Genomic DNA, 27,610 nt, shown 5'->3' on the forward strand with positions numbered 1-27,610 from the left:
AAACTGGAAAGATCTGAAAATCAGTCTCTGGTTTTGTTTAAGGACTGGGATTCAACTCCAAGGGCATTTTTCTGACCCACTATCAGTGAAACTCATCTCTTTTCTATCTCAAGGACATTTTTCTTCAATTTCTATGTATTGCTACTCAGAATTTCAAGTATTGAGCATGAACCGGAAAACTCTTTCACAAGAAACTGCTTTGGAAAAGTACCAGCAGTTTCTACATAATCAGTACTTCTTTTTAAGACAGCTTTAATTTGTATCTTGAAAGGAAAATTACTGTGACCATACAGCTTCAGGGCCTGTGTTAAGTTGTACTGCTCCCCAGGCCACAGCACCAGGGTACTGGTTCTTCCAAAGCTTTCACTGGTGCTAAGAGAATACCGGAGCCTACAAACAAATACCCATTCCAGAGGCTCAAGCTGTAACTGGCTGAGGAAGCTCATTAATCATCACCCAAAGAGAATGAGCAATAAGGAAAAAAACTGGAACAGCTCAAAAGATACCAACGAGAAGCAAGCCTTCTGTCAGCTCCTCAATATTCATATAGTGAATTCCCAATATTCGCTGTATCACATATAGGACAATTTCCAGTGAAAACCTGCTACAGGTTTCACAAATCAAAGAACACACAAAATCCCTCATGAAAGCTTGGAGGCTGAGTGGCCTCTATTTCCGATGTCTGTTCAAAGTTAGGTAGATGAGAAAGGCCAGGAGCAGGGAGAGGACCCCAGGAGAAATCTTGCCTCTTTTCAAATCCAGGCACCTACCAGCCTGCGGCTGATGGAAAAGCGGGTTCACCGAGCGTGTTTTAGGAATGGACAGCTGGCAGAAAAATCGCCGCCTCCCCTTTTCTATTATATGCACTGGAGGGGGTACTCTCCCTGGGATAGCTCCCGCCTCCTGCTTTCCTGGGAGGTCTTAGCAGACTGGTTACCTTTGTTTAGATATATATACACACTCTCTTAAGATTCCCAAGATAAAAGCACACACTTGTGGTGCTATACAGAATAATACATACACTAATAAGGTGAAAAAAAGAAGAAAAATAGACAGGGCTGGAATATTAAAAAAAAAAAAAGTCATCTATCCAAAAATTTAAATGTGGTATCCACATACACAGGTTAGCACATGTTGACTAAAACATTTTCACAGTAAAGCTTTAGCATAAACTAAGTGTGCTGGATATCAGTGAGGGGCCTGAACTTTATACCCAAGTATATTCAACACTCTCCTACAGCCAGTAAAGATATACTGTAAGAGAAAATAGGGTAAATCCACCAATAGCAAGGAAAAAAAGCAGCAAAAGAAAGAAATACATAGTAAACTAATGTATTTCCTACAGTAGGAAAGAGAAAAGAAAAAGTCTTGATGTCATCTCAAAAAACTATAACTAAAAGCAGCACACAAGATGAAATACAGAACTCTTCAATGTGCTTGTGACATGCAGATACCTTGGTCAGGAGAGCATTTTCCTGGAATTTCTGGGTCTTGATCTGGCATTTAATTAACATTACAAAGCCCTGTTTTTTAAAACGATTTTAAAAGCACACCAGATCACATTTAAATGGAAGTCGTTATTAGACTCATTACAATTGCAGAACTAAATTAGGTCACTTCTTCCACTAAATATATTTTGATATTTGCATGTACCACTAGCTCCAAACTGGATTAGTGCAAATCTCTGCCAAAAGACTTTTCAGACAGGCACTGTATCAAAAGGCTTCATTAAACTGTAACACCAGGCATAATATTCATGCTCTAAATGCTGAGGGCTCCATTAATCCCATTTTGTGAATTTACCACTGCCTTCTGATTCACACAACTTTAAAATGCCGAAGCCTCTGTCTTCCCGGAAAATTCTGTGACGTTGAACGTGGACTAGGCTGATACTGGGGAATACCATCATGTATGTGATAACCGACCGCATCCCTTTGCTGCCCATCTTTGATTGCGTCTCAGAAATCGAGCTTTACTTACAACAAAAAAATACTGCTTTCCACATTCAAAATCAGAAGCTTCGAAAGGCTGAGAAACAGACATGCGCCCTCGTTGTTCTTTCTAATGCAAAATACGCTTTCCTGGGTATTTTAACGAAACAGATGGTAGGTGCTAAGCCCCTGTACACGGCTTTCTCGCTTACTTAGTGTCAGCACACATCTAAATGGATCTACTTCTAATAGGTGCCTTTTGATGCCAAACCGTTCCGGGAGCCCCTGCGGGATGCACGGCACGGCCGGAGGAACCCCAAGAGCGGGGAGCCCGCAAGAGCAGGCGCTCCCGGTGTGCGGATGACTCGGGGTTGATCACGCACCAGGAGAGACGACGCAATTATAAAACACTGAACCCGCATTCGCCTGGCCGTGCCCGCACGCAGGCGATCGCATCCCAGGCGACGGGCCCTACCTTTCCACGCAGGGCACCGAGATGCTGCAGGGACACACACACAACACGCACACACACGCAGACCTCCCACGGCCCCCGGCACGACCGAGGAGCCGAGCGCTCGCCCACCGCGACCCTCGGGCGGGAAGGACCGTCACCTCCCGGACAAAGGCTGACGGAGACGGGAGGCCGCCCGCGCCCGACCCCCGGCTGCTGCCCCCGGGAACCGCGCGGGGTCGGCGCCGGCGGCGGCCCCCCGGCCTTACCTGCGGCGGGCGGGGGCGGCCGGTCGGGCTCGTCCTGCTCCAGGGTGACGGCGCCGTCCCGCCAGACGCGGAGCTGCGCGGCCGCCGCCCCCAGCCTGGCGGCGGGGGTCTCTCCGCGGCGGGCGCGGGCGCGCAGCGAGGCGCAGCACTGGTAACACACGGCCCACGCCTGCTCCTCGTTGATGGGCTGGTTGTAGAGCCGGAGGATCTCCTCCAGCAACAGTGCCTCCGGCTGCCCGCCGGACCCGCCGCCGCCGTCCTCCTCCTCCTCGGCGGCCGGGCGGGAGGCGCCGGGCTGGGGCTCCATGCCCTGCGGCCGCCGCGGTGCTCCTCACTCAGTGACCGGCTCCGCGGCCGCGGCAGCGGCTGCTGATGCTGCTGCTTGCGCTGGTGCTGCTGCTGCTGCCTGTGCTGCTGCTGCCGCCCGGTCCCGCCGTGCTCATCCTCTCCGCCCCGCTAGTGCCACCAGGCCGCCGGACGGACAGCCTGGCGCGCGCGGCAGGCAGCAGGAGCCAGGAAACAGGCAGGAGTCAGGAGGAAGGCAGGCACAGGATCGGCGCCCGGTCCGCCCGCTGCCGCTGCCGCCGCCGCAGGGGAAGCGACAGCTCATAGCAACGCAATGGCGTCCTCGTCCTCGCCCGCCCCCGCCGCGCGGCGCCGCCCCTGCCGCAGCGCCCCCTGCCGGCGCGGCCGCCATGGCGCGCGCGGGTAGGGACGCGGCGGTATTCCCTCCAGGGCCGCCACGGCAACCTGCGCCTGGATCGCCTTCCGAGGCGCTCGGCTTCCACCTCTGACGGAGACACGGACAGCGATTTGGTGCACTTATCCCAAAGCCCTCGGGTGTTGGTAACCACCATCCCCAGAAACAAACAACTCCCGGCGGGACGCAGGATGACATTCCCTGCACCCCCAAGCGTTAAACACTGACACCAACCCGCACCATCACGGATATAGTGAAACACATTAGCAGGTCCCCGCTTTCACGGCAGGAGGGCGAGTGGCTTTGAATTCCAGGCTCTGCCCTCACAAAGCAAACGCTTCCTCCGGGAAAGTTCCATCCTCAGCAGCAGCAAGCTGGAAGCGTCCAGGGTACACAGAGAGGCTAGCAGAGTTGAACCAGCCCAAACTGGAAAGGGAACAACAGGGGAATCGTCTTCCAAGCAGCTGGGAACTTGACATCCCTGCCCCTGAACACACCTGGGCACCAGAAGGGCACGGCCCTGCATGCCAGCTTCGCCCCAGGCAAACGAGCACTTTCTCGCAGAAAAACATCAGACTACACAACCTGGAGCTCACACCGAACACGCGGCGTTTCTCTCTTTAGCGTTCTACCCCTCACATGTTAAAGGAAACGAAAAATCTCCCGTTCGCACCGGCTCCACGGGGACCCGGGAAGGTGTGAGGGACAGCGCTGGGAGTGCCCCCTGCCGTACAGGAGCGGTACTGCCCCCGGCGCCGGCCCCAACCCGCCGGCTCCCCTCTCCCATTCCACTTCCAGCTCCCCTCTCCCCTTTCACTTCCAGCTGTACTGAACGCCGCTGCTGTTTTCCTCTTTCCTCTTGTGTAACGTACAGCGGCGCACATAAGACGCAACTGATACTTAAATAACGCTGTTAAATTTGGCGATATTCACCATGCAATATGATCCAGCCTTTCCAGCTACATTTAGATACAATTAAATTGGGGGAGAAAGTGTACTTGTGAAGCTTTCATCAGCATCCTGTATGCTGTGTAATAGCTAAATGAATACATTTTGATCTTTCAGGTATCAAAAGAAAGATAACACAAAACCAGACTTGTAAAGTTAGCAGCAGGGCCAGTAAGCACATAATGTACTAATTAGAGTCCTAAATTTAAAAAACCTCAGTGCTGCCGTAGGAAGCATTTAACACTTCTAAAAAAAAAAAAAAGGACAAAAATGGTGTCACACTGCCACACTGCTGATTAAATGTACATGCAAAATGCCAACATTCACTCCAGCTGAATGTGTTGCAAGCTTCTCTAGGATAAGGTAATTTTTTTGCTCCAGCACCAGCAGAAAGAGTTGCCTCTTTCTTAAAAGTAGAGCCAAAGGAGGTGGTCATGGGCTATCACTGACACAGAATGGCTTCTACAGAAGAAACCAAATAGTTTCAGATTTTCCAACCTCAAGAAGAGATGCCTGGAGTCCACATGGGGAAAAACCTGAGAGGTTTGGTATGGAGAAGTTCAGTAAGCCCAACTGTTTGCCTTTTGCAAAGCATGAAGACTTAAAGATACTCAGCAAAATCACCACCTACAGATTTAAGACAGACAAAACCAGAGCCAGGTAATTAAGTACAGATCTGATCATCAGAATTAGACAAAATCATGAATGGTTGTCAAGCAAAATGGCCTGGCTACAACTTCTACCTCAGAACCTTCTTAAGCTAACATGAGGAAAAAGGCATCAGGTTGAACTACTTTATCTAACTCATCATAGCTATTCAAATCTTCAGGTATCCAAGTCTTAATATATATGTTAAAAAATAAATCCATAAATGATTACATTCATAGATCTTCAGGTACCCAAGGCTTAATATATATTTAAAAAATAAATCCATATATTATTAAATTCAGAGATTAACCAGATTACCTTTATCTGACTGAACTGTTCTCAGAAGCTGAATGTAGAAGCTACTGCTAGATCCATGAGAGGCAGAAATAAATTTTGTTGTGCAAAGGACACATGCTTAAACATCAGCATTTCTGGATCTCAGTCACTCACAAAGTACACCCTATACACACTATAGCGAAAGGAGAGGTAGAACAGAGTCTCTTACCCTGCAGAGGCAAAGCAGACCTACTTCCAAACAAACTCTTACACCAATTCAGAACTGCAAAAATCAAGCCAGTATTTTTTGCACACACTTTAGTAACTTGACCCACATTCCTATAAATATTAAAAGTACATTTTATTACAAAGAATAGATTCTCTTTATAAATACAATCATTACTGTGTACACAATCCCCTTCAATACACACACTGTGGTGTTCAAAACCAGTGGCATTTATATCAAATACTATATTAGTTTTTAATTGAATCATTTTATACCCACATACATTACTTTGCAGCTCTAAAAAAGTATGAATAATTTGGGGTTTTTTTTCAAAGGACAGAGCGGTATTTACAAGCAAACATGATCCAAACAGCACATGCAGATTCAGGATATGTAAACACTCGTACACGAACTGCAAGTCGCACTTGGTCCCCCCTACAACAGATTATTTCTTCACAAAAAGGAGACCTATACAACAAAAAGAAACAGAGGAGTAACAGACAATCCTAAAATATTGTTAAAACTTTTAAGTACATAGTGCAATTTTTTCACATGTGACTAGCATTTAAGTAACAATGAATATCATGTGTCTGTCATTACAAATAATAATATTTTTCTATAGTGCAAGGGCTGTTGCCTTGGAGGAAAATGACACAACCGCTGATCACTTCTACCAAGTGCAGAGAAATTAAATTAACTCTTCGTTCTTCAATTTAATCCACAATAAGTCTATCACCACTGAATCACCAATGTAACCTAAAAGCTCTGTACGCCATGACCCATTACATATACCACACAACTCTTCCTCCAGTTCTAGCCTAAGGAAATTAATTTTCTTTAAAATTCACTATTAAAAAGATGAGTTGCAATTAGTAGTTAAGGATTACCATTTACTTTTAACGTATACCTGTATCTTTACATTTAGACTTACCGAAGACATGTGGCAAATGCTCTCCTGGCATTTCTGTGCACAAAATGGATGGGAAAGCCTTTGAAGGTGTGACCATCAGGTACCGCTCTCCTTACGGCATCCTGAAACTCTTCATTTCCTGCAGAGACACCTGTTGTGCGTTCAAGCTCATAAGCTGCTAATGCTGGTGACAACAGGTAGGAGAGCTGATCATCCCAAACAGTAGAAAGGCCAAGATCCTGGGAGGCAAGCCACAGAACAATGACAACTGTGCAGAAGGTACATCAGGATATGCCTAAACTTGCCTACTGCATAGATCCAAATAAATCCAAGTATCTTTATATTGATAGTTAATGGCAGCGAACCCATGAAGCAGAGTGAGATTTGTATATTGACTCACGCCAACTGGGAGAAGCAAACACCACCACCAGAGGCAAGCAACACCACAAGTATCAAACGTTTATCAAGGAATGAAGTTAAACTATTAGACTTAAACGTAAGACCAGCAGTGTTGAAACCAGATGTTTGAGCTACAGTACCTCTGCATGAACTATAAGAAGATATGCACAAATACACAGCAAAAATATGGAAAGGATCAACTAAGATTCACCTGACATTTTTTCAAATGTCTCATGGAAAACCCTTTCTGAAAAAATTATGCACAACAGCTCCCCAAAACACAAAGGCACCTTCTTTCTATCATCCATCTTCCCACCACGTACATATGCTTTCCTCCTACCATCCCAAACACAAAGAAGTAGAAAAATCTACCATGTATGCATTCAACACTGCATGAGACTCATACTCCGAGAATTACTTTGCCACTCTACAGGTTGAGCATCGTGTGGAGAGATAGAAACAATCAAAAAACCTCATTAAAAACAGACATAAGCTAACAGGGTCTTAAAATATCATTGCTTTCATATCCAGCACAGGAAGTATCATTTCTGGCACATTATGCCTTGTAAAAATCCTGGTAAAGAACAAAATTAACTTCTGAAAGTATCTCTGATTTTGTAAAGCAGTCAGAGTCAGATCACAAAAGCTGAAAGCCTGCTTTTATCTAGGGACCAGGAACATTTGTGCTGGATTGGCAAAGCCCACTAATAGCCAGATTTGATGTTCCTGGTGCTTTAACAGACCACTCATGGGTGGTCTGCAGATGCCAGTAAGCTGAAGATCACAGACCTAGAACAAGGGGCAAAGGCAGGGTGGGGGGAAGAGCCCACACGTGAGGCTGCAGATCACCACTGCAAATAATAAGTATGATGTCTAAACCAGCTCCTTACAGTCTTCTCAAACATTTCTTTCAGTTATTTCACTTTTCACATACCACATTTCTGCAAAAGCTGATGGAAAACACAGTGCGAAGATACAAATGTGTGAACTAACAGATGGCTATCCAAAACAAGCATAGAATTAACATATGAACCTCTATTACTAAGACAGATCACTGCCAATCTTTCTCACCTTTCTGTGTTCAGAGACCAGTACCCTCAGCTGCACTTCTATCTCATTGCTTGTTACAGCAGCATCTATTGTAGAAGCACACAGAGGAGGAAAAGGGGGAACTGAAGACGTTGCTCCCGGAGGACATACAGATTTTATTGCTTCTCCACTCATGGGTTTCCATTTAGATTCATTATGCAGGTCAAACACACACACCTCCACAGCATCAGAGGGCTGACAATTTCCAAAAAACTTTTGATGGTTGAAGATACAACCTATCGTGCGATATGGATACAGTGGCTTGGGTTGTTCAACTAGGGGAGGGTCATCAGGGTTGATAGGTCTGTGGATGTACCTAGTCAAAAAGATTCAATTTCTTACTAATACAGCTTATTTCAAGGCAAGGTAAAAATATTTAGATGGGACAGATATAGCCATTTTACCTTTAAAAATACAAGCCAAGTTTGTCATCAATTTTTCCCCCCAAAATGGCATTCGTTTACAGAAACATAACTGTACATGCTTTGGAGGCATAATATACAACCAAGTAAAACATAATTTTTAGTCTTTAGATCTAGAAAAATTAGCTGATTATTCGAGCACTTAAATTTTGCAACTATAAGAACATGCTCATACAGTTTCCCTGTTATTCATCACATTTGGAGAAACACACCTGCAAATGCTAATCACAGGATACACAAATAGTGGCAAAACAGAATTGCTTGTTTTGAACACTGGAAAGAACATGTTCCAGAAGCTTTAGTACACCAAACAATTACATGTGCCCTTCTTAAATGACTCAAGCAAGAGAAAATCTCGGAGAACTTAAAGAGATTTCTGCAGGGGAGAAAAAAGTAATGCAACACTGATTCCACTGATGAAACCAAGAAAAAAATATGAGTTCCTAAATAATCGTGTCAGATTTCATCTCCTTTACAAGTGATGGCAATGATAGCATTGATGGCAATCAGCTGCCATAAGACACAAAACAGTCACTATACAGTATTAAAGACACTGATATATTACAAACTGATGAGACACTTCCCCTCACGCTGAAGCAGTTATTTTCCAAGCAAAAGCAGTAGACAGAAAAAAGATTCAAAGACAAACATCACCTGGATTACATGACAGGGTGTAAAGATTAAAAAAAAACCACAACAGCAAAAATATCCTACACAAACCTCAATATACATTGTTGTTTTCTTATATTCTTTTTACTCACCTATGTCCTGTCAAGCTCTCCCAAAAAGTAATTGTTCCATCAGATCCACAAGTCATTACCCAAGTGTGGGGGACTCCTTTTGCTTTTGTTCCAACACACACAAAAGCTTCCAATCCAAACCCAAGAAGAAGGCTGCACAGAAGGTTAGCATGGTCTTCACAGTCACCCTAGACAGCAAATATTAATAAGCTGTTACGAGTATTAGGCATGGATAAAACCTTAAAGAAAGAAAATAGTGTTATTTCTCAAACCACCATTTAACAAGTCATGTTACTCTCCTATTTATCTAAAGCATGTACCAAAAGCCAGGATTTTACCATTTAAACTAGACAAGTTTTAGTTTTCTGTAATAGAATAAATCAGTTAAAAATGCATGTTCTAATGACAGATTGTTGATATTGTTTGTTCAAGTATAATGTACAATTAATATCAGGAAACATTTCTTACGGTTATAAAGATACCTTCAAGTAACCCAAAACCAGAATCTATTGACCTGTGACAACAAAAACAATGTTCCAACTAAATGTAAAAAAATATATAAGGTGAATACCTGAGGCAAGATTAGAAATTACACAGTATTTTCACACAGTTAGGAAAATTTTATCATTTAATAAAATCTAATTCTACTGGTATTTCACTTCCTCGAATGTGCTGTCTCAGTTCAGACAGTTAGACAAAGATAAAACCAGGTCCCCCACAGACCTAACTGTAAACCAGCTGGGAACCATGCGCAGCTGCTTTCTTCTTCAGTCAGAAAAACATTTATCTCATAAACATATTATTACCACTGATAATTCACAGAAAACAATTTCCTAACACAAAGTATAATATCCTTTGTCTCTTGAGCTCTTTGCAAATGTTTGCTGTAAAGTAAGAACAAAAATCGCTCACACAATGAAGGCTTCATAACACAAAGTACAGCATTCAGAAGCAGAATAGTAAGGCTCTTTAGTCAAATAACTATTCAGAATGTTGAAAATGTAAAATTCAGAGTTCTTGGATGTATCAAGACAACACAAGCTTCCCCTACCATAGCATCAAAGGGAAACACGCAGAAAAGTAGGTTCAAACAGATCTGCAGTGAACGTGTGTTATTTTAATAATGCCATACCACTTTCCACAAGAAAAGTGATAACAATCCAGCTGGTGTCTCAGGGACTAAATTCAGTTCTTTTCCATACAGCTTCCCACTTCTGCCTTGAAGGAACACCTTTCTCTGTGCCTCCAAACACAGTGGTCCTCAAAGTCCCTATGCCATGTCCATCTGAAAGCCAGTGGGTAGTCAGAGCTGCCTTTACACGGCACCTATGCATTATAAGATATTCAGAGACAACAGCCAATGCCTGTTCTGTGTGGTCTTGAAGGCAGGTCTAAAATATGGAATACAGCTCCTGCTGCCATGAACACATCTTTTAAATGCAAACGTAACAGTGACATTATTTTTGAAGGCAGAAGTATCTCCGTGGCAATGAAAAGCATTGACCACTCCAAAGAGGTATCACTGTTACTTCTACTCATACAACAGAAGAGCTATAACCCAGAAGAGTTACAATTTATTTCCCTTATTATAGTCATATGATACAAATGTCAGACCACCAAGATCTAGGCTGAAACTTTAAAAGAAAATCCCTATCTTGCAAAAATGAAACATAAAGATTGTCAGTATATTTTAGGCCATCTATTAAAAAAAAAAAAGAAACTAAAAAAACCCAAACAAACTAAAACACCAAAACAACAAAAGAGACAAGAGACAAAAGAGACTTTTCCTACTATTCCTGGATTAGTCCAAATTAGTGTCCTGCACAGTAGCAGGGATTCATTGGATGATAATGTGTTTGTAGAAATGCAACGGAAGAAAAGCAAATTCAGTGTCAAAGAGATACATTGAGGAATGGACCCCAACTACAGCAGTAAAGGAAGTTTGCTCTATAGCCTTCTTGTCTACTATTTAGCATCTGTTTCTCTTTAAAAACACCTCAAACACATGACTGTAACAGAATCTTCCAAAGCTGACTTTAATCCATGTATTCGCATCCTGCTTTAAATTCCTGATTTCGGTTAGAACAGGGCGCCTGTTCAGCAGTGCCACACAAGGGGCACTGTCACGCACCTTGTTCCTGCACAAGAAGGCGAGGAGGGTGCACCACTGCTCCTGTTTGCCGCTGCCCCCGCCGATGACCGGGGCTCTCTCGTGGCCCAGGACGCTGACGAAGCGCGCTGCCTGCCGCGGCGTGTCCAGCAGCCGCCCCGCCCGCAGAGGTCTCACGTAGGAACACACCGGGCGGTTCACGCCGTTTTCATCCTGGACATGTCAAATGTGGTTATTTGCCAGCCACACAAGCGTCGCAAAAATGTTAAGATTAACTTAGACTTTTTTCCTATGGGATGTATCCTCCCTGGAATAAGTATCACTCAAAAACAGTAAGACATAAAAATACCCCCAGAATTAGGACACAAGACCATTAAGACAACTCATTTAGAGACATCACAGTTAGATTTTATTCTGGCTCTGTCACTTACAGGGCATTCTGGACTAAATGTTTGAACACCAGGAACAGCACAGGCTGAAATTAATTTTCTTAAATGGGTGAGGAACTGTTCATGTTCTACCCACTATCAATTTCCACATTGTCATCAAGCATAAAAACAAGCCAGAACAAATCTTACACCAAATTCCACAACAAACCCAAAAAATCTCCCCCCCAAACTATTAAACACATAGCGACTGATTCTAGAGTTTTAAAAGGCGTCTATTTGTTTCTGAATTTGAATACTCTACCTCTTTTCATAACAGCAAGCAACAAAAATTACTCAAAATGAAGTAACCAGATCTATCTAAATTTAAGCAATAATACTAAGAATTTCCAAGTTCTTGGAAAAATGAAAAAATAAGATGACCTAAAAAAAAGGTCTGTTTTATTACATGCTGCAGGCAAATGCTATGATTATCACCTATTAAAACTATTTCAAGAAGCACAGAGCTCTTCTGTTCCTCACCGGGCTAAATTGGTACTTTTGCGTTCATATATTTTAAAAAGGGATCAAAGCCTTTTAAATCTCTGCAGCTTCAGGAAATTATGGTCTCTTATTTTTACTGTAGTTACATATTGTCCCTGCTATGGTCTTGTCAAGCTTTTCCAGCAAGCTGGTGGAAAAAAAGCAGCATTTATTTGAAGCTGACTGGAATCCTGTTGAAAACTATTTCACAGCTCGAAAGCAATAAAAAAAACCCTACAGGCAGGACTTATTTTTTAATATAGGCTCGTATATATAATGCCTGTTTCTGCATTACTCATCGGAAACCGGATGGTAACTAAATTATCAAACTAATCGAATAAACTCATTTCTGTTCCCAGAAAGTTTTACTAAGATTTGCTATGGCCCATGGGAGACTCATAAAAAGCTCTCTATAGGTACTGAGGTAGCAGGAGCCTAGTTCCTATTCTATTTAATTATAGACTTGTTTCTCTTTATACCCTGCCCTGAAACCCTTAAGCCTTTGTACTGGGTCTGTTTGGAAGGGAGTTTGTTTTGTTCACAGCAGCCCTCGTGGTGCTGTGTTTTAGATTTGTGACCAAAACAGTGCTGGGAACACACCAGTGTTTTAGCTGCTGCTGAGCAGGGCATGTACAGTATCAAGGCCTTCTCTGCTTCTCATTCTGCCACCGCACAGCTGTAGGTTCAGGGTGGACAAAAAGCTGGAAGGGGACGCAGCCAGGACAGCTGACCTGCTTTGACCAAAGGGATACTCCTCGCCATATAGTGTCATGCTCAGCAATAAAACCAGTGGGGAACAGAGTTTTTCTAAACTTGCCCCTGCTTGGAGACTAACTGGGCATCTGTCTGCTCTGGAAGGTGGTGCATGACTGTCTTTGCATCTCTGTTTTCCCATTCTTCCTTTCTTTCTTTCCTCCATTTATTAAACCATCTTTATCTCAACCCATGAACTTTTCCTTGCTTTTGCCCTTTTTAGTCTTGCCCCCATCCCACTGGGGTGGAGTGGGAGAGTGACTGGGTGGGGACTCAGCTGTTGGTTGGGATTTGGAAGTTCACATCACTCCTGCACACTCAGGGCACAGCCAGAAGGGAAGTTGTTGCCTCACCGAAGAGGAGGCACAGATTGCTTCAGGACACTACTTTGAGATAAGAAGTGACTGTGGTAGGAAAATTGCTACTATGCAGGGTAAATTCATAGCATGAAAAATGCAAGGATCATACCATTCCTTTTACTGAGGAACAGTTACTGAGGAGCAACTGACACAGTAATTTATCAGACTCCTGAAATTATGACTGTAGCTGTTGTGTGACATTAACCAGATTGCATTGCAGACCACACGGAGTTTAAATACTGTGTGGATCTGTTCTAACAGATCTAGGAAGTCCATTTCTTGTAACTGTTTTATCTGGTACAAAATTATTAGCAATAGTTGGTACAGATCACCTAAGTCTGCCACTTGTGAGTATTCAAGGAAAAGACCAAACAGACTTTTTCAGTTCATACACTAGAGGCAGTTGGAGCAACCCTCCTGTCTGCATCATGCTATTAAGCTTCAATAGACAAACAGAAATTCAATCTTTACAAATTTAATTCTTTTGCATGATACACCACATTTATCCCTGACCTGAACATAACCACATCATAACTCTGTACAGACTCTGCATAAACATGAAGTTCAAAATAAAATAAAAACATAAAGAAAGGATTGATCTATTTGTAAAATTTACAAACCTGTGCAAAGATCTTTACCAGCCTTGTGTTGTGGGTAGGCCTGATCTGCAGATATTCTCTCCACCACTGTTTGGCATACACAAGAAATAAACGTTCTTTTTCTGCTGTTTTCTGACGTTCCAAAGTGAACTGTAGGTAAGAAAAACAAAACCAATTCTACACATACTAATTCCAAACAGGAGAAAAAACCCCATAATCAGTAAGTACATTAACACCACATCCTGGCATATGTAAAATAAAGCTTAATATTTTAAGTGTGTCATGCAAATCCTTAATATTTTTAAATGGAAATCCAATTAAGAAAAACCTCAAGTTGTATTTCTTGTTTGTAGGTTCATATATTAGGCTTGACCGAAGAACTGTTATTTTAAGTAATGCATTTCTACATAGAAGGATTGCTCAGATTTTAATGTGCAGAAGATTTTAATCTGCATGTACCTTCAGGCCAACATTTACTGACTTTCCAAGCAGAATAGCTGACTTGAAATTACTGTTTCTCATGGGAAAGAGCAAGGAAACATATATACTACCTGAAGAAAATTAGGTGTATTGCATCTTTCTTTTTTCTTCAGGGGTTTTGATACAAGTAATTAGAAAAAACTAAGAAAGCAGTATTTTGAGTAACGTTCAGTATAGACAAAGTCATTTTAAAAAGGTAATTACATTTAAATTTAATAATAATAAAAAAAAAAGAAGTATCAAACATTCAAAAACCCCACAGACTTCTACATGTACAATTCTATACTAAGCTTCCTCCCCCGCCAACAAAAGAATAAGTTAGCCCTCCCAGAAATTACTTACTTGAGTACTAGTTATTTCTGAAGAAAGTGTCTTATTAAGCTGTGGATACATTTCCAGTCTGATGTTTAAAACACCAACAGAAACCTTAGACTCGGTACCTTTGAAACAAAATAAATTTTCATCAGTTCTCTCATATTCAGTTGGCTTGGATTATTTTAGCCAGGCAGGGGCAAATTATTAAAATATGTATGTTAGCCTTATATATAATCACAAAAAGTAACAAAACTTCTTTAAACATCAGCAAAGTAAGAATCTTTATTTAAATTTCAAACTCAAATGAGGCTGTAAAAAAGCATAATATGACAAAAAAAGAGCACAGGTGTCTAGATCCAAGACAATTATCCAAGGCCCTATTTGTAGCCAGTACTGGGACATGTGAGATGAATGGTATTCTAGAAATGTCTAGAATAGAAATGTAAAATCAAGTCAGAGAATCACACACTGTAAATGTGCCTACTCCTACTGATTACACAAGTAACTCAAATTTAAATAGTTGGAAGTAAGTGAAGTTCATCTTCCCCAAGACAGAGTTTATTATGAAGGACCCTGGCTGTCATACAGACATTAATCAACTTTAAAAAACTCCCCAAAACAACAACCAAACAAACAACAACCCCCTCCCAACTTAATGTTGTTGCCTAATGCTTAAAAATGCCTAATTTTAAGCATTAGGCAACAACAATAAGAATTACAAAACAGATCACAGATGGGACCATAAGTAATACAAGCAATGGGAGCCGTGCATAATAGTTTATCTATTTATCTGAGATGGCAGCATCCTTTGATGTTCTTGATGCATTTTGTACAATGACAAGATTTTTAAGAAGAGAAAAAGCACTGGATTCATTGGATTGATACTTTATTACTTGGAAAAAAGCTAATGAGAATTAAATTTAACTTGTTCCATCACCCATCCGAGAACTAAACTCATTCGCTATGCATTTCCAAGTCATTATAGAAAATTAAAATCAGAATGCCTGGGTTGGATGGGATCTTAGAGATTGCCTAGTTCCAATCCCCCTGCCATGAGCAGGGACACCTTCCACTAAATCGCGTTGCTCAGAGTTCCATCCAACCTGGCTTTGAACGCTTCTTGGGATGTGGCATCCACAGCTCCTTTGGGCAACCTGTTCCAGTGCCTCACCACCCTCACAGGAAAGAATTTCATCCTAATATCTAATCTAAATCTACTCTCATTCAGTTTGAATCCATCCCCTCTTGTCCTGTCATTACATGCTCTTGTAAAAAGTCTTGTAGGAAGTCATGAGAGATCTAGTCTTTACTCATTAAATCATAATATCCTAAAAACTTAGGTTGGAACTCCTGAGAAGAGGACTGGGGACAAGTGATATACAAAAATACACGTGTACTAACTGCTAAGCACCTAAACCAAGCAATTCAGAAAACATGCTTCCAGCTACTGGGATAAATGGGAGCAGAACAGAGATCCCTTTCTCCAGCAGTTGTTAGTTTGCTATGAAAGACACACAAGCTGAATTTTACTCCTCAGTGCACTGATCAGATATACTCCTGGAGACAAACTACTGGATTTTTGTTTGGTTGGTTTGTTTCTAAAAACTTATCCAGATTTTGCAGATAATCAATAGTGGGAATTCCCAGACATGAGGACCATTATTACATGGGATCTGGAATACTGATTTTTAGCAGCTTGGTAACAGAAAAATCTGACCATTAGGTTTTCAAGGCATTTTCTAAGGACACTTTACAGTTACTTCTGAATTGAATAAAAAGTGAACTAGATCTAAAATACTGCTTTAAGCTTGTAAGAAAGCACAGTACCAAATATTTTAAGTCATTATCACATACTTATTGTTTATCCTTACCTACACCCAGGAGTTCCACAGCAACGTTTGTTATGCCGTTCTCTGCAGCCAAGACAGACCTCCACTCCAAGAAATAGGATGCTACCAGTGTGGTCTCACCAAATGTGTCTGTTTTGATCAGAACTATATGCACTGGGTCACATATAGATAACATAGTGGTTGCATCCACCATCTTACTTCCGTCACCTGCCATTATTAAACCAAAATAAGACAGCAAGAATATTATCATCCCAAGTTCTCCTCAGAATTGAAAGAAAGTATGCAACAAAATGCAATGTATGCAATGTGTATAAAGAAAAATCTTGAGTGTAGAAGCGTAAGTAATGGTCCCTAAACTCAGTTTAGGACAGAGCTACAGAAAGATTACAGTTAATTTACAGAGAAGATAAAAAGATTTTTGTAGTTGAGTACTGCAATGCAACCAGTTCAGATACACAAAAAAATTAAAATGGAATTAACATTTAAGAATGGATAAAGTTGGTCAATTTCAAGTTATTTTAGAGTGAAAAAGAAGGAAAAGAAACAAGAGCAGAGAAAGATCTACAAGTGGCATAATCCAACACAGTAATCAGTTTCCTTAGGAAAACATCACAAGAAACAGGAAAGAAATCCACTAAATAATATCACACATATTTCACAATAATTCTTAGGTCAGAAAAAATCCCAACAGCATCAGCTTTAAAACCACAATACTCCTTACCTAGGCTGTCCTTGTGTATTTCAAGTAGAAAACCATCCTGAAAATCTGGCTCACAGGCACAGGGTACAGGTTTGGAACGGAAACGCTGGTTTCGAAAATGTAAACACAGAGTGAAGGTAGAACAGATTTGCCCAGGCAGAGGCTCTGGTTCCTGAAGATGTTCCAGAAAAGCTTTTCCACCCAAAACCTGAAGGTAAAGATACCTCCGTGTTGGGTCAATGTTAGCTGCAAAGTGTAGCAATAAAAATGAAGAGACTACAAACAGATCTTAGAAAACTTAATTTGTTATATATCAGCTAACTATCAGGAGACTAGCAAAAAAAGAAACTTCTCTGAAACAAGTGCTTAGGAGAAAGTGATTTTTAAATATATGGAAGGTATCTTAGCGTAGAATAAATGAAATAATAATAATAAATCATGTTTAATGCAGCACTGATTGCTGCTGCTTACATGAGTTTACTCCCTGTGGATAAGCAGAGGAAACATCCACCTTTATGCCAGTTCATACTGGATTACTAATTCAGAATGCAAAAATCATAGACTTCAAATTTGTTTCAAAACTCTGATTCAAACATTTAAATAAAAAGAAACATACTTTTTTTCAAAACTGGTGGTTCTCTGTCAACAAAATGTGTTGATGGTTTTGGAGCCGAAGTCCTCTCCTTTTCATTCACATCCTGGAATTACAATTAAGACTTTTTAAGGAGTCAAGGGATGCAACAGTGCTCTTACCATAGTCTTCCAAAAATAAAAGAATCCTCCATTTCATATGAATCCCATTCCTTAGGCATGCTCCCTTCTAAAACTGAACAAATATTTTCAGTGTGGTATTATCACCAAACCAATTTCAGCACATGCATTAATCTTCTCTGCTCCTTTAATGTCACAGATCAGTAACGCCCTTACAAACCTCCAGAAGCAGCATATTTTCACTTTGTCAAAACACCACGTGCTGTTTTGAGGAATAAGCAAAAACACTTTCCCTCTTCAAAAGCTACTTACAGTTACAAATTTAAGTTCTTTCATAACCTCATCAATGATTCCTCGCTGTCTTAGGGCTTTTATCAGATCTTCCGTGGACAACTGCTGATGCTCAGGCGCCAGCTCTTCTCGTATAGTCTCAGCAAGAACTTCTCGTATCCTCCCATGGACATCCATCTGAAAGAAAATTCATTATATGTTACAAACACCAGCTCTCTGTGTGGCAGCAGGTATGACTTGACAGGTAAGTCTGTAAGGTTAAGGGTGTTTTCCTAGGAACACAGAAATAACTACACCAAAATATGGATCCTTTCAGAACTAATCTAATGAGCCACTATCTTACAAAAGCAGCTCTCCCAGTAAAAAAAATTGCAAGCCCATTAAACTTGAGCATTTTCACTGCTCTTCAACAGCAACCCATCTTGAACTTCCCTCCTTACAAAAAGGTTTGCAAATCCATCAGTTACAAAATGGTTACTCTTCCAATTTCTTGTCTCCTTCAAAATTCAACCTTAATACATAGTTTCTTATCTTTTAAGGGAAAAAATACACTTTTATATACTTGTAGGTAAGGTACAAAAGTACCAGATCTTCCTTCCAACCTTTTCTTAAGTTCAAAGGGAAGTCTGAGAATGTCTGCCCATCATCTGAGCTGTAAAAGCAAATGGATTTATAGAGCTGACTCTCACACTGGAAGGATGTTAAGGACACAGCCACCGGGACCTGAAATAGAATCACAGAATGGCCTGGGTTGGAAAATACCTTAAATATCATCTCATTCCAAGCCCCCGGCCACGGGCAGGGACACCTTCCACCAGACACGGTTACTCAGAGCCCCACCCAGCCTGGTCTTGAACAATTCCAGGGATGGGGCATCCACAACTTCTCTGGGCAACCTGTTCCAGTGCCTCAGCACCCATCACAGTGAAAAATTCTTCCTAATATCTAATCTAAACCTGCTTTCTTTCAGTTTGGATCCATCCCCCCTTGTCCTGTCACTACACGCTCTGGTAAAAAGTCTCTCTCCATCTTTCTTGCAGGCTCCCTTCAGGTACTGGAAGGCTGCTGTGAAGTCTCCACTGAGCCTTCACTTTTCCAGTGAACAATGGGCTGCACAATCCCAGTTCTGACAGCCTTTCCTCGTAGCAGAGGTGCTCCCTTCCTCTAATCATCTTGGTGGCCTCCTCTGGACTCGCTCCAAGAACCCCGTTCTCCTGTGTGACAGGTGGGAATACTCACCACTGCACTAACAAGAGATACCGGAGTTACAGCCTCCGTACCTATTTCCCCGTCAGTTCAAGACCCTCGCTCAAAAAGCGACAAGGAAACGACAGAACGGCGCCTGGGAACCACCTGCAGCGACCCAAGTTGGGAAAACAAAACGGGGCGCGCCTCAGCGGGCGCTGCCGCCACCGCCACCCGCGGCGGGGTGGCACCGGCACGGGAGCCGGCACAGCCCCCCGAGGGCCAGGGGGAGTCTCTCCGGCGCCGGGCCGCGGCGCCAGTCCCACCTTGAGCAGCTGCTGGTGGATGATCTGCTTCAGCTCCGAGGCTTTCTCCGGCGGCAGCGACATGGCGGAGCCGGCAGGGAACAAGCCCCAACTGCCGCCCAGCGAGCGCGGGCAGCGCCGCCACCGCCCCCTGGCGGCAGCACGGGGGCACGGCGTCCCCGCCCTGCTTCCTTCCTTCCCTCCCTCCTTCCCTCCCTCCTTATTTCCTTCCTTCCTTCCTTCCTTCCTTTCTTCACTGCCTCCTTCCCTCCTCCCTTCCCGGCGGCATGTTCATTCCGTGCGACCGCGGCGGGGGCTCCGCCGCCCCCGATTTTAAAGGCTTCACTCTGCTCATGGTGAGTCACGCTCCTGCTTCCCCCTTCTCCCCGCCATCGGTGGGTTTGAGGGGTCGCTGCCCCGGGCCCCTGTGCTGAGGGCTCCGCTCCGCTCCTGTGGAACGGGACACGGGGGGCTCTGGTGTCTCTCCCTGCCCTGCCCGAGGCTCGTCCCTGGGTGCTTGGCCGCGGGATAAGCCGAGAAGGTGCAGGGCAGGCGGTGTGTGTGGAATCTGTGGGGTGTTCTTCTGAGGAAAAGGGGGTTTGGAGGGCTCTGTCTGCAGCAGAGCTTAGCGCGGTTTTCTCTGTTTCTGTCAGCTTCTCCCTCCTCAGGACCCGGGGTTTGCCCCTGTCAAAATGATCCGCGCCAAGCTGCAATAGCTATATGTTATTTTAGAGCAATAGCTATATGCTGTTTTAGAGCTATAGTTATATGCTGTTGCTCTAAAAATTAATGCGCCCTATGTGCATTTACAAGACTTGCAGCACCCGTGGGTTGCCACTGCAATAAAAGCTTGGGGTTTTTTTCATTTAGATGCGATATATAAATGTTTCCAATGTAAAACAAACAAAAAAAAACAACAACAACAAAAAAAAAAAAAAACCACAAACCAAAAAACCAACAATTTCTGCTATATTTAAATCTCGGTTAGGATTGTTTTAGGGAGTGTTTTTATCGCCTTCACACATGGTGTGACATCAGTGTCAGGTCATGTGCCCGAGGTGGCGATGTCCGTGTGGGACGAGAGCTCCAGCGCAGGCTGCGGCGGGGCAAACCCCGTGATTTCTCCCCTTTTGCTGGGTTAGCTGCAGGGAACCCCATCGCTTCCCTGGCAGGGCTGCACAGCTCGGGATGACTGTGCAGGCTGCGCAGGAAGTAATTCCCGGTCAGCTGACAAGCAGCAGGAAACACATCACTGCCGTGCTCCTCGCGTGGCACCGGCGGGGAGCTGGCTACCAGCCAGGGCGTGGGGCTACTCAGTACAGCCGCGACCTCCTTCACTTTGTGTCAGCCTCAGATCCGGTCTCTGTCCGCAATGGGCAGCAGCAGCAATTCGTAGATTTGATTCTAAATTAGAGGAAAGCAACCGAATGTTTTATTGTTGTCTTCCTGCAACAGTTTCTTTGGAAGGATACAGACTCTTGACTTTCCCTTTCCGTGCCATTATATTAGGTCGGTCTATTAGGTCATTATCTGCCCCGATTGACGACAATCCACAGCAATTCCTATGAAATGAATTCAGGAGCACCCTTATCATTTTCATCCTTAAAAAAATGAAAAACAACCTACTCTTGTCTGTGGGTCAGTCTGAGATTTAGAGGCTTAATATGTAATACCAGCGTTCTCTTTGGGTATCATGTGAGGTTTGCCAGTCTCACATCAGTTTTTTGAGTGGCTTTTATCTACTCTCAATCCAGAAATGAGGGGGAGGAGGTAGATTTCCAAGGTTTTCTTTCAGTTTACAATGAGACAGGATTATTCACAGAAGGGGCCAGGATGTTTTTGTGGAACAGGGACCAAATTCTGTATTTACCAATTCTTCTGGTAAGAAATGGTTATCTTTGCCAGAGGATGAGCAGCCACTTTTAGAAGTCATGTTTGACCAGATTTTAAGGAATTTAAGCTTTCGGTATTTGAAGAGCACCTTATGCCATCCATAAAGCACCCTGTAATTTAGCACATTCTGTTACTTCAGCCAGCAGTGTCCGTGGGAAATGTTGGTCAGCTGGCAATAGATCTGGTGATTTCCACACTTGACATGACTAAAGTTGGTTACTTCTACACCGATTGCCTGGTGCCAATGGTTGGAAATAACCCATATGCAACAGCAGAAGAAAACTCAACGGAGCTGAGTATAAACGCTGAAGGTGGGTATTGAATGCTGAAGGTATTTTGAGGGGCATAAGATGCAAGAACATCACATTTACTTTTTTTGTTGTTAAATTTTGCTGATGTGCTTAAATTAAGGTCAGTAATAACAACTGCAGAAACCTACAAATAGGAACGTATTTACACTTCACAGAGGAAACTGTTCCTGTTGTTATTTTGGAAACCTAATTTGACATTTAGAACCAGTAAGAAATGTTGGATTTCAGCCATATTGCAAAACTCTCTGCGGTGTTAATCCAAAGCAATATCAAGGGTGCACATACTTAAAATAAATTATTGGAATACAAGTTGAGTTTCTGATTTAGAAGGATACTTAACCACTCTTCTTCCTTCCTACATACCTTTGCCTTTCTCGCACTCCCCCTACAAATGCTTAGTTTCTTTCCCTACACTGATGTTTGCATTTAATTTTTTTTTTACCCTCTTAAATCACAGAAATCTCGAAATAATCTCTCAGTCTTTGCAGAGATTATCTGAATCATTACAGGAGGCAAATCTTCATATATCTTTCATAATTCAATCCTTTGAATTTAGTACAATTGAAATTAGGTCTGATGAAAATACAATGCACAGAAATATGTGTTGTTAACACAGTGGATGTTGTCAGGCTTTCCTGTAAGAATTGATAGCTGAAGGGTTTACTATCCTGAAGTTCGTAAATGGGATAATGCTTCATATATTTAAACCCAGATCTCTTTCTCAGTTTCTTCTTAACAAGACTTAATGATTTCTTCTTACAGTGTACTCCTTACCTTCAAAGAAACTTGTAGTACTGCAGATCAGATCACCTTTTATAAAGGTATGTATGTTCATTGATTGTTCTTACTTCACTGTTTGGTTTGAATAGTTCTGCTGGCAAATAGTTTTAAGTGGCCTGGCAAAATTATTTTTCTACTTCATGCTGTAACACCTTCTGCAATTGGCACAGTTTTACTGATTTCTGCATTCATTGAGGGTTGAGGTTTTGCTTTTGTTTTTCCAAGCTCCACAACAGCTGCCTGTGTTGGTAGATTTTAGTGTAAATATCTCCTTAGTTATTAAGAGTCATGAAAATACAAAATGGTCTGGGTTATGTCTGTTTATTTTTTTCCCTTACATTTATTTTTTTCTGTGTTCTTTGTAATAGCTTTGGTTTTTTTGTGTGTCATACCAATTATTTCTGTAGTATGCTATATCCATTTAAACTGCATTCATTATGTAAAAATGAAGAATTTAGTATTACTGGACAGTGGCTGTAATTTAAAGTAAGCAGAATGCCATGCCAGAAAAAAATTTTGTGGTGCAGTATTTTAGCAGTTCAAACTGTGGAAAAATACTGTGTAATCCTGCCATCCCATCTTGCTCTGAAGTTTTTTCCTTTGGTATTAATGGCACACAAAGCAGGTGGTACTGTTGTTGTTGTCATGGTCTTAATGCTAATTCTTATAATTCTATGTGTAGTTTTGATTAAGTAAACAACCAGGGCAGTTCTCTGCTTTTTAAAAATCTATCTGGGGCTGAAGACTAAGTGGATATGAACAATTAACTTACATCACTGCTAAATATACTATGTAACACCTAGTATTGTTAAGGACCCATTAAATTTTTCACTTTTTGTCTGTGTCTTTGCGTAAAGAACAAGTACAGGCCATTCTGTGAAACCCTGCTTTCTTGGGTGAAGAGCAGCAACTGTGCCAGGGTTGTCCTTCTGTCCAGCAGCCACGCGTACCAGCGCGACGATGAGCAGCTTCTGGGGTATGTTTGTGTCCCTAAAAGACCTAAATGATGTTTCTGGGGTTTTTTGGCTGACATACTTCCCTCTACTTCCATGTACTTAGTACTTCTCACAGGGTGCTTTTGCTTGCATATGTGTACGTAGGTCATAAAATGCTTAGTATACTATTAAAACATGATGTTATACAGGATTAATCTCTGAATTTTCTGGGTTACTACTGTCAAAAGTTCTGATCAAATGAAAAGCTGTAAGCAAATTGCACTTGGCCTGCACTGCCAGGCAACAGAGCCTCGGTTTTAACTTGTGGCTGCAAGCAATGTCAGGGATTAACTGCTGACATAGAGGTCACAGATTACATTTTTAACAGTTGATTACAATATTGGTTCCTTTCCTACCTCTTCTTCATCGTTCTGTTTGTGGAAGGTTTTCTTTAATACAGTAAGTTGTCATTCCTTTTTGTTTTTTTAATAGGAAGTTATCAGTTATTATTTGTCAGGAGGCAGCTGCAAGGTTGCAACTGCAATGTATTTTTACTAATATTACCCATTTAAAAACCAAGCATTTCTTGCTGATTGAAGGGCATCATAACTGCTGATTTAATGAAAAACAAATAAAATCTGTATTTCTGCAAATAAAACCAGTATTTCTGCAGTTGTTATGCTCAGGCTCTATAAATGTGTAGGGCCACAAAGGAGGTTTAGATCTATGCACGTTCCTGATGTAGTGGTAGATCCATACAATTTCAGGATGGCCAGCTAACATGGAATGAAATGAGAGGGACTGATGGTTATTTGATGAGGTCTGAGTCATAAATTGTGGTAATTTAAAGCCCCCCCCGCTCCCTCAGCCCCACAGAACAACTCCCTTATAGCAGATTTACCAAAGAGTGAGGGTAGTGCATTCAGAAAATACTTTTAACTTGACTGAAATCTGAATGTATTAGTAGTGTAAGCTTATTAAAAATAGTGTATCCTGGTGAAGTCCAAGTTGACCCTAACAGATTGTGAATTAATCACCTCCTATCTGAAGGAAGAAAAAACATGTTTTATTTGTAAATTATTTTAACAACTATAAGCAGTTCCCCTATTTATGTGCTTATGTATTTAGCACTTGTCTGTTATTTGAGCCCCTAAAAGTCGGGTACCTACATTCTATTTGTAGCAGAAAGCTGAGTAGTTTGTACAGTTCTGAGGCCACAGACTTACTTTCTAACTTCGACCTGAAGAGGGAGAGAATGTCAGAGCAATTCTTCATGGCAGATGTGAGGTCCTCAGTGCTTGCACCTTCTGTCTGCCACAAGTGGTAGCTGGGGTAGTGTCTGTCCTTGGCAGACTGAAGGCATCCTTGACTTGTTTCTAGGACACCACTGCGCTACCTGCTCACACCTGATCTGGAGAAAGCAGTTGGGGGCCGCATGCAGGAGTTGAACTGGAAAGAAATGGAAAAAGTAGCAGCTTACCCTGGAATAAGTGACACAGACAAAGTTCTGCATATACCTGGAGGAGGCATCACAAAACTGTTGTTCACTGAGAGGTGAGTTGCCTAAAGAGAAGCACAGAAAGATATCAGAAGTCACGTTTTTAGTACTTGGGTAAAATTGTCTTATAAACTGCTATGTTATAGGAAAAGAAAAGTCCTTCTTTTTACAGAACAGGGCTTTATAGGAATAGAACTTCATTCAGGTCAGACCCATAATTAAGAGGAAGAGAAGTAGAGAATTCTGCGTCATAAAGTTAGAATAAGATAAAAATATAAGGGAATGGGCTACAGGAAAGTAATAAAGCCTTTACAGTTATGATCATGATCAACCTGGAATCTGGTATTATGCAAACCATGATCTGTAAATAGTAGAATTCCTGTACCTGTGCTACTTTAACTAAAACTGTTTCCTGAGGCAAATGGTTCCAACATCAGTTATACAAAAAAAACCAAAAACCCACAAACAATTCTGAGCACTGAGTTAAGATTTCAGGGCTAGCAAAAAAATTAGATGCGGGGGTTTTGTTAAAATGTGTGTGTATCAGAAGTTGTGCTGAAAGCATACCTGACTTTTTAAATTTTGGATACTAATACTCATTTATAGCACAACTGTGTAGTTCTGCAAAAGATGTGTTGGATCAGGTGTAAAATTGACTTTTATTTTTTAACTATTACTTTTGACACCTGTCCACACTGTTGCATTCAACAGCAGCGAAGTTCCTAATGCCATGCTTACCTTTATACTGACTTCAGTATGGAAACAATATATAATTGCAAAAGAAAAGACCTGCCAGGACTTGGGGAAAAAAAAATTAAAATAACAATCTTAATATCTAAATGAAAAAATGAGAATATTCCAAGTAAAGTAGTGACATGCAGCCTGCAAAACTGCTGGTTTCAAATACACAGAAAGAGAAGGAGTGATTGTACCAAAGGATGTGAAAAATGCCTCACCAGCACAAAAATGCTAACCAAGTACATAAAAGAGGCCTGAGTACTCTTGCAAGATGTAGGATTCCTGCCTTGCAAAGTAAAGAAAAAATTCAAGACTAAGAAAAAGAGCATGAAGTGTGAAAATGTGATCAAGGAAATCTGGAGAGGGGAAAAAAAATATATATATATCTCCATACATTTTTCCTTTTTGGTTTTTGCTTTTCACCAGATACATGTATATTGTTGCTGCTCTTTATACATAAATATAATTGTGGATCTCAAAATGCATGCTCATTTTTGTTGCAGCTGTTCAAAGGGAATCCAAATGGCAGTTCTTCTGAAATTTTGCTCAGAAGGAGACAACATCCCTGATGCATTTGTTCTTGTTAACTATCTTAATGAATGGCTCCAGCTAATTAAAACTGAAGTAAGTAATGCTTGATCTAAATTTCTTGCCTCCATATTTTATATCCATTATTTTCATTTTTCTTCAGTCCAGATGGGTTCATTTTGGCTCTTGGTCATCAAGAATATGCAAAATTAAATACATATTTTGATTTAAATCTCACTGGGATTTTCCCCACCTGAAAAAACAAATCTGAACACCAGTTCTTTTGTTTGACAGGTGTGGGCAAAAATTGTGTAAAGGTTTGATTGAATTCTCTCTTCCAGTGCCCTTCTCTAAAGCAACCCACCGTGACACTGACACTTGTACTACTGCCCATTATTTTAATACCCGTTCCAGAGTTACGTTTTTACTACTTAAAACTTAATTATTCTGGGTTTGTTGCAGAGCAACAATTCCACAGATGCTTCTTCACAGTGGAAGATACCGAGTTCTTGGCGCTTGCTTTTTGGCAGTGGTCTCCCACCTGCCCTCTTCTGATCAGCTCTGAACTCGCTGTGAGTCACGCGTGCGGTCGCAGATGTCCCTTGAGGTAGTGATTACACAGTAATTGCCAAGGAGCAGCAGCTTGCTTTGGTGTCTACATAAATGCTTTATTTAAGAAAAATTCCTTTTGTGTATGTGAGTAGCTAAAGAAATTAAGATAACTTTTGCAAACTCACCAAAGAAATATGTTTTGTACAGTTGTTTATTGAGTAACTTTGGTTGGAAGTTTTTTCTAATAAAATATTTTTTAAGAAATCTTTTTCCCTGGTTAAGTGTTACTGCCATGGACGAGCTTATGGTGCTCCTTCTTAATGCAGCTGAGAACTGAGAGTGATATGTAGGCATGGATTTTCTTGGAAGAAAAAAGTTCCTAATGCCATGCTTACCTCCTCTGCCATGTCACCTGTGGATCTTAACTTTTTTTTCAAAACTTCCTGGTGAGTTAAGTGAAGGTCAGAAGTGATCTGGTTTTGCATTCTTTTCCCAGTGCTGTTGTGGTAGCTTCAACTGGGGAGATTGCAAGCAGTGTAACAGCCTGTTCTGTCTTTTCTGTCTACATAGAATGGTTTGGGTTGGAAGGGATCCTGAAGATCCTCTAGTTCCAATCCCACTGCTGTAGGCAGGGACACCTTCCACTGGAACAGGTTGCTCAGAGCCCCAGCCAAACTGGTCTTAAACACTTCCAGGGATGAGGCATCCATAACTTTTCTGGGCAACCTGAGCCTGTGCCTCACCACCCTCACAGTAAAAAATTTCTCCCCAATTCTCAACCTAAGCTTGCTCTCAGTTTG

The 27,610-nt window shown here is 41.8% G+C and overlaps 3 protein-coding genes across 8 annotated transcripts in view; 1 reads left to right on the forward strand and 2 right to left on the reverse strand.

Annotated features, from left to right (window-relative positions):
* Positions 1 to 3,263, reverse strand: part of SPIRE1 (spire type actin nucleation factor 1) — a 128,183-nt gene extending 124,920 nt beyond the window's left edge. The window contains exon 1 of one of the 4 annotated variants that reach the window (XM_042031933.1): positions 2,652 to 3,263. In XM_042031933.1, the coding sequence (XP_041887867.1) occupies positions 2,652 to 2,958 (307 nt within the window). In that variant the 5' untranslated portion in view covers positions 2,959 to 3,263. The remainder of the gene's footprint in view (positions 1 to 2,651) is intronic. The other 3 variants (XM_042031942.1, XM_042031951.1, XM_042031961.1) reach the window with 3 other exon arrangements.
* Positions 3,264 to 5,565: 2,302 nt separating this feature from the next.
* On the reverse strand, positions 5,566 to 19,739 carry CEP76 (centrosomal protein 76). 3 transcript variants are annotated; one of them, XM_042031981.1, is made up of 13 exons: positions 19,597 to 19,685; positions 19,366 to 19,438; positions 18,107 to 18,262; positions 17,700 to 17,781; positions 17,105 to 17,329; positions 16,405 to 16,590; positions 14,561 to 14,658; positions 13,760 to 13,888; positions 11,141 to 11,332; positions 9,031 to 9,197; positions 7,830 to 8,163; positions 6,381 to 6,598; positions 5,566 to 5,917 (listed from the first exon to the last, which is right to left on the reverse strand). In XM_042031981.1, the coding sequence occupies exons 3-13, from the start codon at positions 18,260 to 18,262 to the stop codon at positions 5,779 to 5,781; spliced, it is 1,926 nt and encodes a 641-aa protein (XP_041887915.1). In that variant the 5' UTR covers positions 19,366 to 19,438; positions 19,597 to 19,685; the 3' UTR covers positions 5,566 to 5,778. The 3 variants fall into 3 exon arrangements, with proteins under 3 accessions (XP_041887915.1, XP_041887907.1, XP_041887926.1); XM_042031973.1 differs by having other exon boundaries at positions 19,325 to 19,438; XM_042031992.1 differs by lacking the exon at positions 19,366 to 19,438 and having other exon boundaries at positions 19,597 to 19,739.
* Positions 19,740 to 19,793: 54 nt separating this feature from the next.
* On the forward strand, positions 19,794 to 27,074 carry PSMG2 (proteasome assembly chaperone 2). Its single transcript, XM_042032054.1, has 7 exons — positions 19,794 to 19,931; positions 21,608 to 21,779; positions 22,542 to 22,600; positions 23,417 to 23,535; positions 24,875 to 25,048; positions 26,234 to 26,354; positions 26,721 to 27,074. The coding sequence occupies exons 1-7, from the start codon at positions 19,863 to 19,865 to the stop codon at positions 26,811 to 26,813; spliced, it is 807 nt and encodes a 268-aa protein (XP_041887988.1). The 5' UTR covers positions 19,794 to 19,862; the 3' UTR covers positions 26,814 to 27,074.
* Positions 27,075 to 27,610: the final 536 nt, after the last annotated feature.

The sequence above is a fragment of the Corvus kubaryi genome, unplaced genomic scaffold (assembly GCF_017639235.1).
Source record: "Corvus kubaryi isolate FWS band 111438036 unplaced genomic scaffold, C.kubaryi_AGA036_p1.0 132, whole genome shotgun sequence".
NCBI classification, from domain to species: domain Eukaryota; kingdom Metazoa; phylum Chordata; class Aves; order Passeriformes; family Corvidae; genus Corvus; species Corvus kubaryi.

Excerpts from the sequence above, each read along its gene's own strand:
- PSMG2 (XM_042032054.1), top strand. The coding sequence starts at position 19,863 with ATGTTCATTCCGTGCGACCGCGGCGGGGGCTCCGCCGCCCCCGATTTT. Across the intron at positions 19,932-21,607 it reads AAGGCTTCACTCTGCTCATG|CCAGCAGTGTCCGTGGGAAA; the intron begins GTGAGTCACGCT and ends CTGTTACTTCAG. Across the intron at positions 22,601-23,416 it reads TCAGATCACCTTTTATAAAG|AACAAGTACAGGCCATTCTG; the intron begins GTATGTATGTTC and ends CTTTGCGTAAAG.
- CEP76 (XM_042031992.1), bottom strand. The coding sequence starts at position 19,659 with ATGTCGCTGCCGCCGGAGAAAGCCTCGGAGCTGAAGCAGATCATCCAC. Across the intron at positions 14,659-16,404 it reads TGTGGAACTCCTGGGTGTAG|GTACCGAGTCTAAGGTTTCT; the intron begins GTAAGGATAAAC and ends TTTGTTTCAAAG. Across the intron at positions 9,198-11,140 it reads CCTTCTTGTGCAGGAACAAG|GGTGACTGTGAAGACCATGC; the intron begins GTGCGTGACAGT and ends TTTGCTGTCTAG.